The 22,144-nt window shown below is 45.6% G+C and overlaps 1 protein-coding gene across 3 annotated transcripts; it reads left to right on the forward strand.

The window, feature by feature from the left end:
* The first annotated feature begins 2,608 nt into the window (after positions 1 to 2,608).
* RNF34 (ring finger protein 34) lies at positions 2,609 to 21,109 on the forward strand. Of its 3 annotated transcripts, none has more exons than XM_075898627.1 (6): positions 2,609 to 2,733; positions 8,153 to 8,362; positions 17,207 to 17,587; positions 17,875 to 17,931; positions 18,164 to 18,365; positions 20,457 to 21,109. In XM_075898627.1, exons 1-6 carry the CDS (start codon positions 2,728 to 2,730, stop codon positions 20,642 to 20,644), a joined length of 1,044 nt encoding a protein of 347 aa, XP_075754742.1. In that variant the 5' UTR covers positions 2,609 to 2,727; the 3' UTR covers positions 20,645 to 21,109. The 3 variants fall into 3 exon arrangements, with proteins under 3 accessions (XP_075754742.1, XP_014424243.1, XP_006113642.1); XM_014568757.3 differs by lacking the exon at positions 2,609 to 2,733 and adding an exon at positions 3,100 to 3,222; XM_006113580.4 differs by lacking the exon at positions 2,609 to 2,733 and adding an exon at positions 3,151 to 3,282.
* Positions 21,110 to 22,144: the final 1,035 nt, after the last annotated feature.

Raw genomic sequence — 22,144 nt, forward strand, 5'->3', positions numbered from 1 at the left:
TTTGATCTTATTTTGAAATAGCTTATTTCGTCATTTGGTGCTGTCTACACAGCACCAAATTCAATATAACCCACTATTAAAAAATGTCCCTTATTCCTCATGGAATGAGGTTTACAGGGATGTTGGAATAGCGAGACTGAAATAATGGGCTTGCATTTAATACATGGGATAGCTATTTCGGGATATTCTTGTATCCTGAAATACTGTTGCAGGGTAGACATAGCCAAGCAGAATAAGTTAAACATCTCAGAAGAATGGGACTATTGAAAAATGCCATCAAACGGCAATGTACATACCATTACTTCTTCCTGCATTACACTCATAAGGCTTTTTAAATAAAAGTATACTTTCAGAGTGTTTTAACCATCTGTGCAAGATATTTTGCAACAAAATTCACATTATGCAAAATTTGATTGTTTTTGTTAACATATTTGTTGTAACTGACAAGCTTTCTAAGAAGCATGAAACTTTCCAGTTATCTGGGGCCCAGTTTAGAATTAAAATATTGATTAGTTTTTGGTTTTACATCAGTATCATATGGGACCTGTGGTCTTGATGTCAAAGCAGGTGAAGGTGCAGTTCTGATGGAAACTTCACATAGATGTTTTAGATTAATTCGAGTGCAATCTGCATGTTAAAGATCCTGTCTGATCTGTACAATTGTTAAAGATCCCATAACACTGTGTAACAGAGTAGGGATTTGTCTGGTGGTTCTTGGCCAAAATTCCACTTCCTTTCACTACTGGTTATCTTTTTATGGTTGGAATTTGCTTTTTCCCCCTGTGTACCAGGCTCTCCTTCGAAAGTCTTGAGAACTCACTTTTTGATTCAGGGCAAAATTCCTATTGAAAAGTGAAAGATAAGTCCCCATATGTCCAGATTCAACCATTATTTTATGTATTCAAAGCACGAGGCAGGAAAGATTAATTAGCAGTGGGAATCTAGGAGATAGCTGAAACTGGATGCCAAATAGTAAACCTTTTCTGCAACTTAAAGATTATGACCTGAGGGCTAGGTGGAATGATGAATCCCTTTAAGCCTTTAGCCCTTAAGAGTTTTGGTTTCTCATTCTGTTTTGGTAACAGCGTCTCTGGACTAAAACTGTCAGCAAATGTAAATTAGGATGGAGGTGTTTGTCAGAGCCATGTGAGGAAATTCTGACAGACTTTGCCTGCATTATACTTTATTCATGATTCACACTCTATCTTCAAGGTAACACATACAGCCTCATTGTCTCTCAGAGGAGCACTACTTCTGCTTCACACCTTGAGCTCTGCCCAGCAAATCCAACTGAGATAGACTGGTCAGAGATTTGAATACTGTTCAGGGATTCCTGCACTTAACAGAGTTCATGCAATGATGCCCAGCAATTTTTTCAAAACATAGTAGGTTGGATTAATCAACCTGAACACAGAATTCTGAGTTCTTAGGTTAACACAGAGAATTAAAGGTTACAATGTAGGCCATTTGGCCAAGCCAGCAACATCAGCTAGCCAAGCTGCTAACTATGAACTTCATTTCACACAATGTCCTGTGTCAGTTCAAGGCAAAGCACTCTGAGTTCACATACCATTTGCTGGAAATTCCAGCAGTTAAGTGATGATTGTCCAGTGTTCATGGGGTTCACTGTTTCCCGTTCTCCCCCATTTTGCTCCTATTAAGTAGCCATACAAAGCACAGTAACAAGGAATGTACAGGAATCATAAAAATACATTGCATGTAAAAAATTCAACTTCATCACATTGGTGAAGATTTCTAATCTCCAGAAGATTATAAATGTTTCTCCTTACATGATGCATTACTACTGATGCGCTTTCATTGTCAGCTTGTGACAGATGAAACCTTTCAGCCTGACTGAACAGGTAATTTCCCACCACTCTTCCATTAATATTCTTTTGCGGGAACATTCTTTACTTACCAAAATGTGTTTAAACACTATGTGCATGTACTATGAAAAATTAAAATAAGGAGGGGTTGGGTTGTTTGATTATATCCCAGTTGGCAATATTTATGAAAATTTGGATGCATGCCTTTTATTAACTGTTTTTCTGGCCCTCTGTTCTCTACGTTGACCTAATCATTTTGAGTTATACTTTGTTCCAGCATAGCTGCGGCACTGAAGATGGCTTTGTTTGTCCTCCTGTCTGACTCACAGACTTCAGGCGTTGATTTTCTCCTGTTTTCACTTGGCCACTTGGCTGTTTTTTTTTAACTCTTTAACTTTGCATTTTGCTGCACAGCTGTTCCAAAACAAACACAGAGCCCCAAACTCTGAGAACGCCGCAGGATTTTATGCAATGGCTGCAAACAAAATATGGTTATAATCGAGAATTTGTTGTTCAAAGACCAGAAGGATAAATTACATCTGGACAGAGCGACTGCACTCCGCCCGCTCGGCTGGGACCGCCCGCGGGCCAAGCCCTTCTTGCCCCGCCCGGCTCCTCCTTTCGGGTGGGGCGGAGAGGCGCGCTCATTCACTCTCACAGCCTGCTTCCCCTGTTCGATAATGGATTCGTCCCCCTCCCCGTGGAGCGGATGCTCCTTCTCTGATTGGTCAGTCCGGGGGACATTCTCGCTCTCATTGGCTGAGGGGCGACCAATGGGGTGTGAGGAGGGGCATGTCCCGCCCTCCGTGAGGCGGTCCCTGCGGACGTTGCGCAGGGCGGGGACCCCCGCCGGGATTAAGGCGCCGGGCGCGTTGGGCCCCCTGGAGCGAGCCGTGCGGTAATGAAGGTGAGTGCGGGGCGGCTGGGGTTAGTCCCCCTGCTAACGGAAGCGCTGGGGGAGCCGCCCTCGCAGCGGGGTTTCCCCCGCCTCCCTCCGCGGGCTCCTCCGTGCCCTGCGCTCGCCACACCTGGGCGGGCCCGGCCCTGGGCCGTTGGGGGGCGCGCGCCGAGCCTAGGCGGGGTGAGCCCCGCCCCCTTTCGGGCACGAGGCCGCGGGGTCCGGCTCGGGACCCTGCCTCTGGGATCTCGCCCGTGTGGCGGGCTGGGGCCCGAGTCCCGGTGTGACTCCGGCGGGAGCCCCCCACCTGCGGCTTGACTGGAGCGGGGCTGCGGAGCGGCGGGGCTATGAGAAGCAGAACGACCGTGAGACTCGTTCCAGCAAGGGTGGGAGCTCGGGCGGGTGCCTGGAAACTGTCCCCAAGAGCAGACGCGAGTTTGCCGAGCGGTGTTGACATGCCTAGAGCCCTGCGGATTTGCAGCCACTCTATATCCGTGGGTACGCGCGTTCGTAGATATAGATTCTGTTTCCGTGCAGGGCTCTAGACCTGGGCAAGAGGTAAGCGGCTGGTTGTAGCAGATCCCGGTATATGGCATACGCTCCAAGATTTAGGAGCATTTATGTATGGGTTAAAGTGCGTACATGTATTTGTGTGAGGAAGAGGTTGGTTATGTAAATACATGAGGGCACAGTGGGATATGTATTTAATTAAATTTCAGTGGGTAAGGATGGGGGCTTACAGTTGGACTTCCCTTTTTTTTGTATCTTTCCAAGTATAAAGAAGCCTTGAGACAGTTTTTAAAACTTCACTTGCTTCCACCCTGCATAATATATAAATCAATGTAATTTTATTTGTGTAAGTCCCAGAGGTCCTCCAACTAGGGATAGTCTTATTGAAGTCTAGGTAATCTGAATTTCTAATTCCAAGAAATCCTGTGGCCTGTGTTATGAAGGCCAGACTAGAATGGATAATTAGTTGACTATCTACTAAGCCAGTGTTTCTCAACTTTTTTATGAATACCCCTTTAAAAAAATTGAGTACCCCAGTATCTGCAGTTTTCAGACACAACTTTTTCTACCATTGCGGCACATTTGTTTAAACATCTTAATCGTGGGCGGGTGATGAAATTTTTGAGTGTAAAAAATACAAAAATAATAAAGCGCTGTAAAACTTAAATTCAGTTTTCTCCAAATTTCAGTTGTTGGCATACCACTCTCCCTCAACTTCTCAAGTACCCTTAAGGGTACTTGTACTACTGATTGAGAAACACTGTGCTCAGCAAAAGCTTATTGGCTAGGTTGACTAGTTCCTTGACTACTTGCTTTCTCTCTCCCCGCCCCCCCCCCCCCCCCCTGTCAGAGGCAGCAAAGGTGGGGCTGGAGCTGTCTTAAAAGCTGGATCCCTGTAGTGGGGTCTATTTGAAGCACGGGAGAGTGGGCGGGCTTTTAAAAGCCCCTCCCTCATCCTTGTGGGAGGGATGACTGGACCTGTGTCCAATTAATTACTGGGGACAACTAATGACAAAAGGGGCAAGGAGTGCAGCCTAAAGGTTTATAACTAGGGAACCGGATGGGGACACTGAGCAGAGAACCCCGGACAGCGCCCACTGCTCCTCAAAGCTGTCGATGGAGCCAGTGAACGCCGCCCAGAGGAACTCTGCCTGGATTCGTGACACGAGGGAGGAGCGGAAATAGGCCCCACAGTCGCAGAGAACCCCCTTGTCCAACATCTTGCTCCTGGTGTTATAGATGGCAACCTTTGCTAGGGCCAGGAGTAGGTTGACGAGGGGGTCTCGTGACATTGTGGGGCCACGGATAGGGTGTGCATACAGGAAAAGGTGAGGAGAGAAGTGCAGCCAGAACCTGAATAAGAGGTTCTGGAGGAGCGGAATAGGGGCTGCAACCTGGCGCATTCAAGATATGCATGCACCAGGTTTTCCCTCACGCCGCAAAAGGGACAGGCTTCCAGAATGGGGGTGAACCGCGCCAGGTACACGCCCGTGCTCACGGCTCCGTGAAGGAGCCGCCAACTGATGTCCTCGATGGGCCGTGGAATTAGATCAGAATAGACGCTGGCCCATCGGGGTTTCCTACCCTCTACAGGTCTTAGTCCCGCCACTTTGTATCAGGGTGGGACACGAGGGTGGGGAAATGCAGGGTGTGAAGCACGAGTGTGTACAGATTTTGTCTTGGCGCGGTTTGAAAGCAGACCAGCTGCAGACTTTGCAGCCGGCTGGGTGGTCCAGGGATGAGGAGGCCGGGGGGCCGGCGGAACAGGGGCCCGATAATAAAGGACGGAGGCTTTGCAGGAGGGGAGGGGCAGAGCGTACCCTCTCGCAGGGCTCTCTGTAGGAAATCAAGAGCGGGCCGCGGCAAAGCCACCTTCATCTCCTGGAGTAGGCTGGTGCTTAACTTGAAATTCAATGAGAGGTTTCAGAGGGGTAGCCATATTAATCTTTCATCAAATACGAGTTCTGTAGCACCTTAAACTAACAAATTGTTAGTCTTTAAGTTGCCACAAGGTGACTCCTTTTTTCAATGAAGTGCTGCTCATAATTCTGTATGTTTGAGTCTTTCTATTAGGAAGTCTCAATTTAGATAAATTAGAATGTCAAAATTAGGGGAAAGTTTCCTACCATATTCAAGGGTACAAAATTCCTGGGTTTAGACTCATAGACTTTAAGGTCAGAAGGGACCATTATGATCATCTAGTCTGACCCCCTGCACAGTGCAGGCCACAGAATCTCACCCACCCCCTCCTAGAATACTCCTCTCACCTATATCTCAGATATTGAAGCCTTCAAATACTTTGAAGACCCCAAGATGCAGAGAATCCTCCTGCTGCGATCTGTACCCCATGCTACAGAGGAAGGCGAAAAACCTCTAGGGCCTCTGCCAGTCTACCCTGGAGGAAAATTCCTTCCCAACCCCAAATACGGCGATCAGCTAAACCCTGAGCATGTGGGCAAGACTCACCAGCCAGACACCCAGAAAGTTCTCTATAGCAGTGGTCCCCAACCATTTGGGGTTGCCGGGCGCCAGGGGGCGTGGCTGTTCGCCCGCCGGGCGCCTGGGGGGGCGGGGGCAGGGCCCCCCCATAGCCGGGGGCAGGGCCCCCCCATAGCCGCATTCCGGGGGCCGGCGCTCTCCCCTCAAGCGCCGCGCGCCTGGGCCGGCGCTGGCGCTCTTCCCCCCCCCTCCTCCCCCAAGCGCCGCATGCCCGGCGCTCTCTCCCAAGCACCGTGCGCCGGGGGCCAGTGCTGGTGCTCTTTTCCCCCCTCCCTCCCCCAAGCGCCGCACGCCCAGGCCAGCGCTAGTGCTCTCTCCCCAAGCGACTCGTGCCCGGAGCCGGCGCTAGTGCTTCCTTCCCCCCCCCCCCCCCCCCAAGCGCCGCGCGCCCGGGGCCGGCGCTGGCGCTCTCTCCCCCCCATGCGCAGCAGGGGGTGAATCCGCGGCGACCCCGGGGCCGGCGCTCACCGTGCGCCATGCGCCCGGGGCCAGCACCGCGCATGCGCCACGTGCCCGGGGCCAGGCCAGCCCTGAGCACTTGGCGGGCGCAGAGAAATGCCCCCGTGGGCGCCATGGCGCCCGCGGGCACCGTGTTGGGGACCACGGCTCTATAGTAACTCCTATCATCCCTCCATTGACCTATTTACCACTGATAATGAATGGTCAATTAGTTACCAAGATTATATCTCATCAAACCCCATCCCCTTCATAAGTCCATCTAGTTTAATCTTGAAGCTAGATAGATCTTTTGCCCCCACTACTTCTCTTGGAAGGCCGTTCCAGAACCTCACTCCTCTAATGGTTAGAAACCTTCATCTAATCTCAAGTCTAAACTTCCTACTAGCCAGCTTATATCCATTTGTTCTTGTGTCCATGTTGGTATTAAGCTTAAATAATTCCTCTCCCTCCATGGTATTTATCCCTGTAATATATTTAAAGAGTGCTATCATGTCCCCCGTCAGCCTTCTTTTTGTTAAGCCAAGCTCCCTGAGTCTCCTTTCATAAGTCAGGTTTTCCATTCCTCGGATCATCCTAGTGGCCCTTCTTTGTACCTGTTCCAGTTTGAATTCATCCTTCTTAAATATGGGAGACTAGAACTGCGCAAGTTTATACCTTCTGCTTTAGATTACTATGAAAACCAGGATATTTTTAGATCACTTTAGAAGTTTTCAAATTAACTTTTAAATGAGTCTAGCTAGTGGCTTAAAATTGAGTTAAACTCCATCAGTCTCCAGATGAAGTGTGTGCACTTCCAAGCATACCTGATAAGCTCTGCACTAGCAATTAATCTTGAAATCTTTTTCAATAGCTGTAATACATCTTCTCCCTCTTCAGTTGCATTCCAGTGTGGTTTTGATAAACATTTGAAAGCTGAAACTGCATAAATACCAATTTAAAATTTGTTGATGTCTTCCTTAAAGGTGTATAAATCTATCATCACTTTGGTTTTCTTCCAGGAAAAAAAATGTGGTTCTGGCCTGATTGAGGAACACAACTTTAATTCAAGCATACTGTGCAGATCCAATCTAAAGTAGCTGCTGCTGCCTTGTAAATGTAGATTAAGTAGAATATGTATTTCAGTGGATTGCTCTCCCCTTGCAAGAGATTCCAGTATAAAATATTTTAAAAGGATCCAGAGTAGTAATTCACATTTGAGATGTGCATATTTCAAAAGTGAATGCATTTTTTGGTGCTCCTGCTTAATTTTAAAAATTAAAACGTCAGTATTAGAACTGCTTGTAACACCACACTTTTATTAGAACAGCTTAGAGATGCCAAATGTAAGTAAAACAATGTTGCCTTTACTGAAAGAACTTGGAATAACTTGCATACTTCTTGGAGAAGCCAGGCTATTACTCAGCAGGATTTCAGTTGTCCCTTTAAAATAAGATTTTAGCCCTCTTGGCTGTAAATATAAATTTGAAATGTGACCTTCATAAAAACTAATGTGGTTTTGTTGTCTGGAGGCTACTGGCAGCTCAAATGCCTGTGCAAATAAATGTGGAAACACCATGTTTCAGGTACACTGGTCTGAATGTAATCTGCTTCCACAGTCTCTTTTCTCCTTATCTTGCAGCAGATTTTGTGCTCTTGATTTGCTTGTCTTTCTCATCCTTTGTGTTTCTTCTCACTAACTGCCAGTCTTCCTTGTGGGTTTCTGTGTCTTTGACTAATTTAATCTGCTTTTTTTCACTGATCCAGTCTTCTAAAATATTACCTTATCAAGTTCTCTACGTTGCCTGCTTATGCAGTGCTCTTTGCCAAACTGCTCTCAACAGGCCCTTTACTTATTTTAGTACTCCAGGAATTCATATACCACACTAGTGGGATGATGGTGTAACAGAATGAAGTATCTCTTCAATAGCAACTTATAAATCTTAAAATAGAGAGAAATTCTTTTTGCTTTTACTGTTTTCAGGCGGGAGCCACATCTATGTGGGCTTCCTGCTGTGGGTTGCTGAATGAAGTCATGGGTACCGGAGCTGTCCGTGGGCAACAGCCAGGATTTATGGGTGGTCCTGGCCCATTCAGATTTGCATCAAATACAGATTTCTCAGCATATCCATCTTCAGGAGCCAATGTAGTTTGCAAAGCATGTGGACTTTCATTTTCAGTTTTTAGGAAAAAGGTGAGTATAATTTTTTAAATTATTTAATGCTATCTTATGTGTAGACATACAGGAGATGAGTATTTTCTACTTTTTGTTGCTGTGGAAACTGAGCTACTAGATGGAGGAGGTTTTATGATTTGTTCAAGGTCAGAGGACAAGATTAGTCTTTCTATATTGCTTGTTCAAATAGACTAACAAAGTTGCTGAACAACTGAGTGATAGACAAGCTGAGCAACAGAGAAGCCTCAAGTTTCAGAGACTCACATTAGCCTCTTTCAGCAAAAACAAGGAGTCCTGTGGCACCTTAAAGACTAATAAATTTATTGGGGTATAAGCTCTTGAACTTATGCCCTAATTTGTTAGAAAAGCCTCAAAATAACTAGTACTGGAGAATTTCCATTAGTTGTACTCTCTACTTATGTCAAAATAACTCCCTAGAGTAATGTCCACACTACCAAGCCTGTTACTTCAAAATAACTTCTGCTTTCCATAAGGAATAATGCTTATTTTGAAATAGTGATAGTGTGGGTGCTCCACTGCTGCTATTTTGAAATAACTACTCTCCAGAGCCCTTCAAAGTGATTACTCCTCAGTGCTTCCTGGAGCTCTAAGTCAAGGTAACATGCCCACACTAAGGAGCCTGCCTTGGACTAATTTTGAGGCTTTCCCTGTAGTGTGTACACACTTCAAAACTTATTTTTAAATAACTCCCAAAATAACTCTTTTGGGAGTTTCTAGTATAGACCTGGCCTTAGAAACCAAAGAAACTCACTCACTACGTCAGGAATAACACTGGCTAGAAAGTTTGAAAACCTGATTCACTATTGTAGCCAATCACTTTTCATACAGTTGAACAGATGAGTCAATGAAAAATGTACCAAATAAAATTGTTTAAACTGACGAAGTATTTCAAAACACAATGTAGCTCCTTGATTGTCCTATATATTTTAAATAAAAATCAGTAGAATTAGTCAGTTTGGCAGGCCAGCTCCAACTGCTCATCACTCAGTTTTCTTCAGCAAATTTAGAATAAACTGAAGCCCAGCTGTGTCTGATTTATAGAAGATCTAATATTTAGAGCCCTGGAAATGCAGATGTCTGTCTGTCACTTTTGTGGATATGGATGTGGATATAAATTTTTTGTATCTGTGCAGGGCAATTACTCATATCACGAGGCCAGGATGCTGAGGTCCCCTTGGACCTCATTGCTAAGCCTGACTTAGAATGGAACTGGACCCAAGCACATCTGACCCACTCGAGAGTAGTCAGAATCCAACCTGACCCGATCCTAACTAAAAGATGTGAATGCTTAACCTTAATGAGTGAGGCATACCTGTTAACCTTAACCAGTGGGGGCTGCTCCAGAGCAACAGGGAGGCTCACTAGCCCTGTTATAGCCAGGCTGGAGCAGCCCTTCATGTGTCTCTTCCCCTCTCTGTCCTCCTGCTTAAATCAAGTTAAACAAATGCAATTTTAAAACCCTAACTCTTATTCAGAGATTTATTCTTGGCAAAGATTTCCCCTTTTTTAATCTTCTATGCCACAGAAGGAATGCACAGCAGTATGCTTATAGTATTTGAGGTTATGAACCACTTACTACACATTTTTCTAGGCCTTATTTAAAATCCCAAGGAACATGGGCTCAGTTCCTTTTGTCTGTGTGCAAGTATTAATTGTGCAAGTATTAATTGTATTAGGTTCTCGGTTTACCTCATGTTCTAAACTATTTGCCTACTCAGTCTAGAATTTAAACCTGGTTTAGGGTCCTCTGCAGTAACTTGGTGCCCTCCCATTAACTTTAATAGGATTCTGATAAGGCCTGTTGTGATTGGAGAATCAGGATTCTGAGCTACTGTATATACTCGAGTATAAGCCGACCCGAATATAAGCCGAGGCACCTAATTTTACCACAAAGAACTGGGAAAAAGTATTGACTCGAGTATAAGCCTAGGGTAGGAAATGAGGCAGCTACTGGTAAATGTAAAAAATGAAGATAGATACCAATAAAATTACATGAATATTTATTTCAAAGAAAAACAATAACCTAGCTCTGTAAGTGGAAAAGGGGGTCAACAAAAACAATATGGTATCAAAAATACCGTAACTTTAAAAGTACAACAACCTTAGCTCAATCAGCAACCAAGCTAACACACAAGAGCTAAAATCCTTCAAAACTGGAGTTCTCCTCCTCATCATCTGTATGTCCAAACAGAGCTTCAGCTGGTGTGAGGTTATCAGCATAGACATTGTCATCATCACTGACAAACTATTATGGAGTAGTTTTTTAAGAAAGCATATTGGAATGTATTTAACTCACTTAGAAGCAGTCCCAGCTCTACGAACATCAAAATGCAGTATGTAGAAAAAGTTGAAAGAAAAATATAGTAAATCTGCCCTCTTCCACAACAAGTAAAAGTAGCACCTAATGTAGCATCATTGCCAATCTACAGCAGCTATTCAAGTACATGAAAGTTTAAGTAAAATACTTCCAACTTAATCTTAGAAATGTTTTATACCCTTTTAATATATCATTTTTTAAAAAGTTCCTATAAAGCTACATGTGGCATTTCATTTCTTTTCACAAGTTTTAGGAACTGAACTGAGCACTTTTAATATGCTCTGGATTATAAATTCTCTTTAAAAGTTTATTGTGAAATACTGGCAAAACCAATTGTCATTCAACTGGTGTATATAAACAAGACCCAAGAGTATAATGAATTTCTATCTACAACATTTAGTCAAATCCACCAGGGAAGGGCAGTAATTTCTTTTAAAGTAGAATCCTTTAATTGTTCCTACGTACCTTCCAATATTCAGTTGTATTAAATACATTTCTTCAGACAATTGTCCTAGTATTCAGTCTTTCTTGTGTTTAGTGCACTAACAATCTGGCGTAAGTTACTGTACTAATATGAAACTATTCAGCAGTTTGACATTTTAAATATTTTTAATAAAACAGTACAGGCAGTCCCCGGGTTACGTACAAGATAGGGACTGTAGGTTTGTTCTTAAGTTGAATCTGTATGTAAGTCGGAACTGGCGTCCAGATTCAGCCGTGGCTGAAACTGACCGCCAGTTCTGACTTACATACAGAATCAACTTAAGAACCCCAGGCGTCCCCAAGTCAGCTGCTGCTGAAACTGATCAGCAGCTGATTCCAGGAAGCCCGGGGCAGAGCAACTCTGCCTGGGGCTTCCTGTAGTCAGCGCTGGTCAGTTTCAGCAGAAGCTGACTTGGGGACGCCTGGGGCAGAGCAGCTGGGGTGCTGCTGGGTTGCTCCAGTAGCGCCGCTCCTGGGTGCTACTGGACCAACCCGGCAGCACCCCATCTGCTCTGCCCCAGGCGTCCTGATTCAGCCGCTGCTGAAACTGACCAGCAGCGGCTGAATCAGGACCTGGGGCAGAGCAGCTGGGGTGCTGCCGGGTTGGTCCAGTAGTGCCCAGAGCGGGCACTGCAGGACCAATCGGCAGCGCCCCAGCTGCTCTGCCCCAGAGTCCAAAACAAAAGCCTGGTCTGCTGGGGGGGGGGGGGGGGGGAGCACACTAGCTGCGCGCCCCCCCCCCCCTCCCCAGCAGACCAGGGACACGGGGAGCAGAGCCTCTGAGGCTTTGCTCTGGCAAAGCCTCAGAGGGAGGGACCCCGCCGTGGCTGCGGCTTCAGTCCGGGAGCCTGTGGTCTGCTGGGGACGGTCCCCAGCAGACCACAGGCTCCCCGACTGAAGCCACAGCCGTGGGGGGTCCCGCGCCTCTGAGGCTTTGCTAGAGCAAAGCCTCAGAGGCGCGGGGAACTGCCGCTGCTGCCGCTTCAATCTGGGTGCCTGTGGTCTGCTGGGGACCATCCCCAGCAGACCACAGGCTCCCGGACTGAAGCCGCAGCTACGGGGGGTCCCGTGCCTCTGAGGCTTTGCTCTGGCAAAGCCTCAGAAGCGCGGGAACCCGCCCGGTGCCCCTGGTCTGCTGGAGACAGTCTCCAGCAGACCAGGGGCACCGGAGCAGCTTACGAACGGGGCTAGACCCGGCCAGCGGCAGAGACGCGCTGAGCCCGCCCGAGACGCTGTTCTCGAGACGCTGACTCGAGTATAAGCCGAGGGGGGCATTATTCAGCACAAAAAAAGTGCTGAAAAACTCGGCTTATACTCGAGTATATACGGTAATTGCTAGAATTCCTACCACACTTGTTTTCCAAGTTTTTTAACTATTTCATTCATGTCAGAGTGACCATCAGTTCTTTCAATTTTTGCTGCCAGTCTCCTTTTCCTCTTCCCTTCCTCCCTGTCAGTCCTTGTTGGAAGAATTGCAGTTCAGATTTGTCACTTAAAGATTCAGAAAATAAAATCAGAAGCTCTTAATCTAACTTCTCCATCTTTGTTTAGAATTTATTCTGCTGTACTGTTGATTAGGGATGTTAAACTTTGTGTAATCAGCTAATTGAGTAGTCAATGGAATTTCCATCAACTGCTAGATTAGTCTGCAACAGAACTGCAGAGCTACAGCAGGGTTAGCTCTTGGCCCTGGGTACTCACCACTCTGCGACTCTGCTTTTTAAATGTATTAAGAGCTGCCAGGTACCAGTTCCTGCTCTTCCTGCCTACTGCCTCTCTCATGGAGGCAGCGGGGAGTGACTAGTCCAGAAACTGCTTGATTACCTGACAAGCATATGCTTACATCCCAAGTGTTGGCCTATGGTATGGGGAAAATTTGTGTCTAAATTTTTCTTCCTTAGCTGTGGAGATTCCCTGTAGTGTTTAGATGCTTGTGGAGGAGAGGTCTTTGGCATCTAAAGACTTTAGCATGTCTCAAGGAGAAGGGTCTTTCAGTATGAAATATTCTCTCCTATTTTTATATTAGAAATAGTAAATTGGAGCTTTATTAAAGTTTGGTGTCCATAATTAGGTTTTTTGTGTACAAGTATCTTACATGGTTTGGAGTGAAATGGATGCATTGGTAGTAAGGATGTAAGCCCCTTTGGGGCTTTTGTATATTTCAAAAGCAAAAGGAGGGACTGCAGCTGGTGCTGGGGGATCTGGTTTAAAAGCTGGTTCCCCCAGCACCCTCTCTGGAATGCTGCTTGCCCCCCAGAGGGTGGATAGAGGACACTGCTGTGAAATAGCCCCTGTCCACAGGGGTCCCTGTGGGCACTGGGTCCCCCCCATGGACAAGGGCTGTTGCCACCAAGCAACCCCTGTTTGCAGAGGACAGGGGCTACTCAAGCAGAAGCCTCTTTGTGTGGCCAGCCCTGGCTGCTATGAACAGGAGCTGGTGCTGGAGCAGTCTCTCTCTCCAGGGGCTGTCTGCCATGATCAAGAGCCATTTGACTCAGCGGGAATCAGGACCAAGCAGTCTGGCTTGTGCTGATCACTGTGCCTCTGCATTTTAAATATAGTAAGAACTTAATGGCTCTTGCTACATTTAAAATGCAGAGCTGCAGCATGGGTGGCTCTGGAGCCAGCATGAACTAGGCCTTCTCAGTCCCAGCTCAAGTTGGCTCCTCTGGAACTACACCCACTGTGGCTCTGCAGAGGGGCTTATTGACTAATCATATACAGGCAGTCCCCGACTTACGCAGATCCGACTTCTGTCGGATCCGCAGTTACGAACAGGGCTCCCCGAAGGACACGGACTGCAGGACCTCGCGGTCCTGCCGCCCGTGTACTCCGGGGCTTTCTCCGTATCTCCCTGGTCTGCAGACCAGGAAGACGCGGAGCAAAGCCGCGGGGGGGTCGGGCAGCGAGGCAGCCCAGGCACGCCTGGGCTGCTCCGCTGCCGGCTTCCCCGCGGCTTTGCAAAGCCGCGGGGGGGCTCGGGTAGCGAGGCAGCCCAGGCGCCCCGCGGCTGTCCCGCTGCTGGCGTCCTCAGAAGCTTTGCTCCCCGTCTCCCTGGCAGACCAAGGAGACTGGGAGCAAAGCCACGGAGGACCCAGGTGGTGAGACCGCGGTGCATCTCGGTCCGCCGCCCGCGTCTTCCTGGCCTGCTGGGGTGGGGCGCAGCTAGTACCCCCCCAGCAGACTAGGCTTTTCTCCAGACGCCTGTGGCAGAGCAGCTGGGGTGCCGCTGGTTGGTCCCGCAGCGCCGCTCTGGGCGCTACTGGACCAACCCAGCAGCACCCCATCTGCTGTGCCCCAGGCATCCTGATTCAGCTGCTGCTGAAACTGACCAGCAGCGGCTGAATCAGGACGCCTGGGGCAGAGCAGCTGGGGTGCTGCCGGGTTGGTCCAGTAGCACCCAGGAGCGGCGCTACTGGAGCAACCCAGCAGCACCCCAGCTGCTCTGCCCCAGGCATCGCCAAGTCAGCTTCTGCTGAAACTGACCAGAGCTGACTACAGGAAGCCCGAGCCGGCTTCCTAGAATCAGCTGCTGATCAGTTTCAGCAGCAGCTAGACTTGGGGACGCCTGGGGTTCTTAAGTTGATTCTGTATGTAAGTCAGAACTGGCGGTCAGTTTCAGCAGTGGCTGAATCTGGATGCCAGTTCCGACTTACATACAGATTCAACTTAAGAACAAACCTACAGTCCCTATCTTGTACGTAACCTGGGGACTGCCTGTAGTCGATACAAACTGTATGGACTATTGTTAGCCAAATCACATTTTAACATCCTTAATTGGTAGTGCTTTCTACCTCAAAGTCTTTACAGTTCATGTCTCTACTTATCTGTGTTGGTCACATTCTTGCTTACAAAGCTCTTGCAAGCTGGAAAAAATACAGGTTATGTCTACAGCTGCCAGTCTTAGGGTACATCTAGACTACAGGCTTTTGTTGACAGAAGTTTTGTTGACGGATTCTGTCGTCAAAGCATCTGTTGACAAAGAGCGACTAGACTACATCCAGTTCTGTCGACAAAGCAAGCCACTTTGTCATCATGACAGTGTAGATGCAAAGGACAGTGTAGATACAATAATGCCTTCTGTTGACAGAACTCTGTAAACAGAAGGCATTATTCCTCGTAGAATGAGGTTTATAGCTATCGACAAAACTGCTTAGTTCTGTCGACATAATGTTGACAGAACTCAGTGGCAATGTAGACGAAGGTATAGTTTTGTCAACAGAAGTCCACTTTTGTTGACAAAACCCTGTAGTCTAGACATACCCTTAGATCTCAGGTTTGCAGACAGAGGCTTTTGGTATAATGTTACAATTAGCCATGTAGCTTCTTAGGTTATGGTGCTCAGGGATGGGGTGGGCTTCAGAGCCTAAGCTCTAGTCTGTAGACCCAGGATATGAAACTTGTGTTGGTGGAGTCTTGAGTTTTTTCTCCCTGTGCAATGTGCATAGTGATATTCTTTCTTATTCAGAATCAGTTATTCAAGTGTGGGTTTTTTTTTGGTTTGAGTCAAAGTAAAACTTTACGTTATTTAGCTGTTGTCTTCCCAAAACCTCAGATTCTAGCCAGTATCTTCAGAGGGGCTCTGTGCAGGCTTTATTTAGGAACTGCGACTTATGCCTTGCTGTGAAGCAGTAGCTAAGTGTATAGTTGTCCCCATAATGTAATGTCCTAGTAGCACAGTGTAGAAAGTGATCTTTATGATTCTAACTCATCTTAACTAGAAGAGATGTTTTTAAAATGTTGTAGCTCAGAATTTGTAGAAGCAGTATCATGGACAAACAGGCTTTTAAAAACAGAATGGCTATTCTCCAAACTGTTTGCTTTGTGATCTTCTACTCTAGTATATGCAACTGTTGTGGGTGTCCCTTGAATCTGTATTCTGGAAGTAAAAAGCCATTCCAACATCTGCTTGGTTCCTCTAACTTCAGAGACTTTAGCTGAAAACTGAGGGTATGTCTAGACTACATGCCTCTGTCGCCAGAGGCATGTAGATTAGGCTACCTGACACCGTAAAATGAAGCGGCGATTTAAATAATCGCCGCTTCATTTAAATTTACATGGCTGCCGCGCTGAGCCGACAAACAGCTGATCAGCTGTTTATCGGCTCAACGCGATAGTCTGGACGCGCGGGTGTCGACATCAAAGGTATTTGTCAACCACCCAGGTAAACCTCCTGGGATGAGGCTTACCTGGGTGGTCGACAAATACCTTTGTCGGCAGGAGAGCGTCCAGACTATCGTGCTGAGCTGACAAACAGCTGATCAGCTGTTTGTCGGCTCAGCGCGGCAGCCATGTAAATTTAAATGAAGCGGCGATTATTTAAATCGCCGCTTCATTTTACTGTGTCAGGTAGCCTAATCTACATGCCTCTGGCGACAGAGGCATGTAGTCTAGATGTACTCTGAGTTTGGAAGGTCTGCAGAGACTACTTGTGGAGGAGGAAACGCTTTAAAAGTATACTCACTTTATATCAACCTTGTCTGAAACTGCTGCTGTTACAGTAAAAACTGAAATTGCTAAACCCGAAAGACCAGATAATAATCTTTCATAATTATTACAAAGTGCTAGCATATGCACAATGTGTGTTAATCATTCTTTCTCCTTTGTAGTCAGTTTTCTATTTAGTTTGTATAGATTTTTAATACTGCATGAGACTTAAAAAAAAAAAAAAAAAAATTCCAGAAAATGGAAACAGTTGGTGGAAGGTATAGTACTTGTAACTCACTCCAAAATTGATTAGACTTCAAGTAGATGGCCTTTTGTGCTTACTACAATTTAAATACACTATGTTGCCTTGTTAAAACTGATTAAATGTCTCATTGTGTGTACTAGCGCTGCAAATGATAAATGGAGAGCACTCTGGAGAGTACTGCAATACTGACAGGTCAATTTTTATAGTCACAGCAGAAAACAGACGAAGTGTCAGTTGAAAGACTAAGAATACCAGTGACTGGTGGATGGGAGGAAAGGAATGAGCAGATTTTTTTTTCTAGTCTAAATATCTGACATACAGTTTAATGGCTTTCTGTCTACCCATTTAGCATGTATGTTGCGACTGCAAGAAGGATTTTTGCTCAGTTTGTTCAGTTTTGTATGAAAATATCAGAAGATGTTCTACTTGTCACTTGTTACAAGAGACAGCATTTCAGCGGCCTCAGTTGATGCGATTGAAAGTCAAGGATCTGCGTCAGTATCTGATTCTTAGAAACATATCAACAGATACTTGTCGAGAAAAAGAAGACTTGGTGGATCTTGTTCTCTCCAATCATGGATTAGGTTCTGAGGACACAGACAGTAGTAGCTTGCATTCTTCAAGGTCACAGACTTCTAGTTTTTCTACACATCCATTTTCTCTGTCTGTATCATCCTCTCGAGAAATTACCAATAGAAGAGGAAGCACAGGAAATGGAACCCCTTTACAGGTACAGTAGTTGTCTTAGAATGCACTGATACCTATAGAAAATGCCCTCTGCTGCACACTTTTAAAAATATTCCAATGGACAGGTTCTCTGGGAATATCCCTTTTTACACTGATTGAAAATGGAAGAACTCAAATAACTGGGACTAGACTGTGATCATCTAAATCTGTAATGGTTACCTTCAGCGTAAGTTGTCCAATTTGAGTGTCATCTGACCTGGTTAAGATATTTCCCTTACTTTACCAGGGAGGGTTATGTTTTTATCCTGATCTAATTCATTGTATATGCAGGGTCAAAGTGGAATGCCTTCTGCAAATAATGAAGATGAAGAAAACGCAGAAGAGATGGTGAGACACATAAATCACCTAAAGAGTAAACTAGACCTATTTGACATCTGGTGCAGAAAAATGTACAGAGCCTTAACACTGTTAATTGAACTTAACCTGCAGCACCACAGACTAGCTCAATATAAGTATTTAAAGAATTTACCATTTTAAACTATTTTCAAGCTATATCAGGTATTAGCTAAAACTAGAACAGAATTTTTTGTCCGAATTCAAGTTAAAATTACTGTTGCAGACCCCTGGGGTGTCCCGAAAACGAGCACGGGCATCACTGTCTGATATTTCAAGATTGGAAGATGTTGAAGGGTTGAGTGTCCGACAGCTGAAGGAAATACTTGCACATAATTTTGTCAACTATTCAGGATGCTGTGAAAAATGGGAACTTGTGGAGAAAGTAAGCAGGCTGTACACAGAGAATGAGGAAAATTATAAGACATGTAGGTATTCAATTTTTTTCCCCCTTTAAACTAACTCCTTTTCCTAGTTCTCTGACTGCCTTTGACAAAGGATATTCTAAGTGCTTTAACTTGAAAGCTATTTTAACTATTAGCTGTGTCCAGAATAGATGACACTGCTAGATCTGATGAGAGTTACTTTTGACCAGTATGTGGTATTGGTTCCTGAAACTGTTCTTCTGAAAGATTTTGGTAAAGTTAAATACACTGATTTACACTTTAGCTTTCTTCACAGTAAATTGGTAAAAATTTCACTATTGAAAACAACCCATTGGGGAGAATGAAATTTGCACCTCCATGCCTTTCTCTGGGCTTTCACAAAGCATTAGTAGGTCTTTTGGCGATGGGGGAAGGGAAGCTATTACAGAAGAACTCCCAATTTTGTAGTGATAAAAGCTATGCTGGCACCATGCCCTCTGGCAGAGGGCTAATCTTACTACATGTAATTGATGGTTTCTATGGAATAGTTGTGAAGCCATTGCTGGGACAAGTGGTGATATATTTAACTTTAAGGAAAACCCCCAGAAACTTATGGGATTTTAATAAAACCTTGTATATGCTCATAAACTAAGCATAAGTGTCAATTCTGCCACTGTCATTTTGGGCATAATTTAGAATGTCAAGACTTTTTCCTGTTAGGGATGTTAAGTAAAAGGTTAACTAGCTTATGGAGTAGTCAATGGAATTTCCATTGACTACAGTAATTCCTCATTTAACACGTGCCCACTTAACACGTTTTCATGATAGCACGATTTTTTTTGGGAACATTTTTTGAATTACGTGACTGTCCCCAGAATAACACGATTTCTCCAGCTGGCCCATTGCTGGCGGCTGCGCGAGGCTTCCCCTGCCTCCCTGAAAGGCGGCGGAGGGTTCGCTGCTCACCGCACCGTTCCCTGGCGACCTCCCTCCCCCACCGGACGCAGTGCAGGTCCCAGCAGACGTGCTACAGGGGCATACTTCCAACTCAATCCTCCTCCCCTTTCCTTCCTTTCCCTTCCCCAGAGCCAAACACCTCCCCTCCCTGCTGTAACCCAGCCCTTCTTCTCCCCCAACCTTATGTCCTGGTCCCAGATGCTACAGCTTGAAACTCAGCCCCCTCCTTTTCCATTTTTTAATGGGAAAATTGACCCCCGCATAACACGTTTTCACTTAACACGATCATTTTCTGAAACAGTGTTAAATGAGGAATTATTGTACTTGATAAAGGGGGCACTTACATTTAAAATGCAGAGCCACTGTAGTAGTATGAAGAGCTGGGCTCTTACTACATTTAAAGTGAAGAGCTTCAGCAGGGTTAGCTCCTGGAGGTGGCATGAGCTAGGACTGAACAGTCCTGGCTCACATTGGATCCAGGACCACTGGCTTTGCCCTTTCCTCCCGCCCCCCCCACCACAGCACTAGCTCCTGCTTCCCCCCCCTCCCTTGCTGCCTTTGGTACAGAGGCAGCAGGGTGAAATGAGTAGTCACTTGACTAGTTGGCTACATCCCTAGCTTCTCTAACACTTTACAAAATGTGAGTAACATCAGTATGTACTTGACATCATACCTCACAACTACCCTTTTTAAATATAGAATTAAAAGGTTGCGTTTGGGTATGAGTCATAACAAGAGTTGTGTCCCTATAGCAATTCATGTTGAGTTGTATTTGGCCCTGCTAATACTGCACAAATAGTCTGCAATTACCAAAGCCCTTTACAAAAGTATGTAGTCTTATGTACATTTGATTGAGAAACTGAGGCTCACCAGTGGGGTCACTTTGACCCTGCTGTATGACAGTAGGTGTGGCAAGAGTTGGAGTAATACTCAGATTAGAATCCTAGTCTGGTGCTGCTTTCTTTGGTCTTGTGATAAATTGATTTTTAAATATAGGACACATGACATGCTCTCCATCAGATGTCTTAATCTTACTCAATTTATAATTGTAAAATTCAAGTCTCCCAGTAGCTTGACTACTGTAAATGTTAATGAAAATGAAGTGATACTGAAATAGGTTGGCTACATATGTGGGCTAGAACTTAATGGCTTTTGCCATGGCCTGAATCTGTCTTAACCCCATCTGTTGCCTTGCAGCGGGAGAGAAGATGCAACTGAACGAGAACGATGATAATCTGTGTAGGATCTGCATGGATGCAGCAATTGATTGTGTTCTCCTGGAATGTGGTCACATGGTTACTTGCACAAAGTGTGGCAAAAGAATGAGTGAGTGTCCCATTTGTAGACAGTATGTTGTACGAGCAGTGCATGTATTTAAGTCTTAAGACCAAAAATGCATTTTATAGCCACATTGATATCCAATATTTTTGGGGGCAAGAGTGGTGAAGCTTGTTATGGATAACATTAGTTTTAATATGAATTGAACATTTTTGAACAAGCTATAGAAGTATTTGAAATGTTTTCTTATGGTGTAAAAGTAATTGAAATTGCACCTTGGTGATGTAACTCAGGCAGCTCCTGCTGCATACTTTAAAAAATACAAACTGTTTACAGCAGATCTAGCATCACTTCTTGCTCTTGAGGAGAACACCTTAATCATTAATTGGCTAAAAGATCAAGTCGAAGAAACTGCTTTACCATGACTATCTTTCTGACTCAATGCATATTCATTGAACCAAACTAATGTAAATTGCTTTTTGTAAATTAAATATTGCTCTTTATAGAATGTAACTGTTTTGACTCTGTTTAACAATGGTGTTAAAACAGTCAATAAAACAAGATTGTAGAAAGCAATGTGTGCATTTCTGTGCAGGTACAACTCATGTTTCCATGCTTATTGGTTCATTCAGAATGTACACATGTAATGGCAGACATTGTCCTTGAACACTTTTATCAAAGTGAACTGCTTACTGATAGCCAAATACTAATTGTTTAAAGAATAAAGTCTAGTTAAAGGGAATGAGAGATGTTAATTTTGGTCCCAAATTCATTTAAACTTTCTATTAGTCTTTAAAAAAAAAAACTAGTCTACATGAGGATCTTAATATAAACAGATCAGTATAGTGAAACTGGTAGATGCTAACTATTGGAATGATCATATTAAACTTTTTTCTGGAATTGGGATAGATCTGAATTGGAAGGTTTTTGGCTCTTGATCACACAGATATTTGAATCAAGATTAGGGTGGTAGTGAACAAAATTGCCACCTGGGAAAGAGGTTTTCAGTCCAGTTCCTATTTAGCACCAAATCACCATCCCACTATCAGAGGCATTAGTTCCTTTAGAACAGTGTTTCCCAATTGGTGCTCCGCGGAACCCTGGGGTTCTGCGGAGCACAACGAGGGGTTCCGCGAGGAGCCGGCGCTCCCCCACCCCCTCTGAAAGAGAGAGAGAGCCGGCTAGCCAGCATGGAGCTGGTCCCGACCCTGCACGCGTGCGTCCTCCCAGCCCAGCCCCAGAGTGTCTCTCCCCCGGACCTGTCCCTGCTGTGCACGACCTTCTCTGAAGGTGAGCGCCGGCCCCGGGAGCACCGCAGATTGGCCGCCCGCGCTTGGGAGGGGGGTGCGCTGGCCCTGGGCTCACTGTGCTTGGGGGGAGGGGCTGCCATGCCCTGCGGCGATGGGGGGGGCCCGCCCTGCCGCTGGGCGCGCAAGTGTCCCCGCCTTCTGGTACCTGGCAGGCAAACGGCCTCACCCCCTGGTGCCCGGCAACCTCCAGTGGTTGGGGACCATTGCATCAAAGGGACAGGGATGGAAGAGAGACAATTGCCAGGGGGCCAAGCACAGACAATGAAGAAAAGGGCAGGAGGGGAGAGGAGGTGTCAG

Source organism: Pelodiscus sinensis, chromosome 15 (assembly GCF_049634645.1).
Source record: "Pelodiscus sinensis isolate JC-2024 chromosome 15, ASM4963464v1, whole genome shotgun sequence".
NCBI lineage: Eukaryota > Metazoa > Chordata > Testudines > Trionychidae > Pelodiscus > Pelodiscus sinensis.

Coding starts and splice junctions, on each gene's coding strand:
- RNF34 (XM_075898627.1), top strand. Junction 17,588..17,874: donor GAAATGGAACCCCTTTACAG/GTACAGTAGTTG, acceptor TTGTATATGCAG/GGTCAAAGTGGAATGCCTTC. Junction 18,366..20,456: donor TGAGGAAAATTATAAGACAT/GTAGGTATTCAA, acceptor GTTGCCTTGCAG/CGGGAGAGAAGATGCAACTG.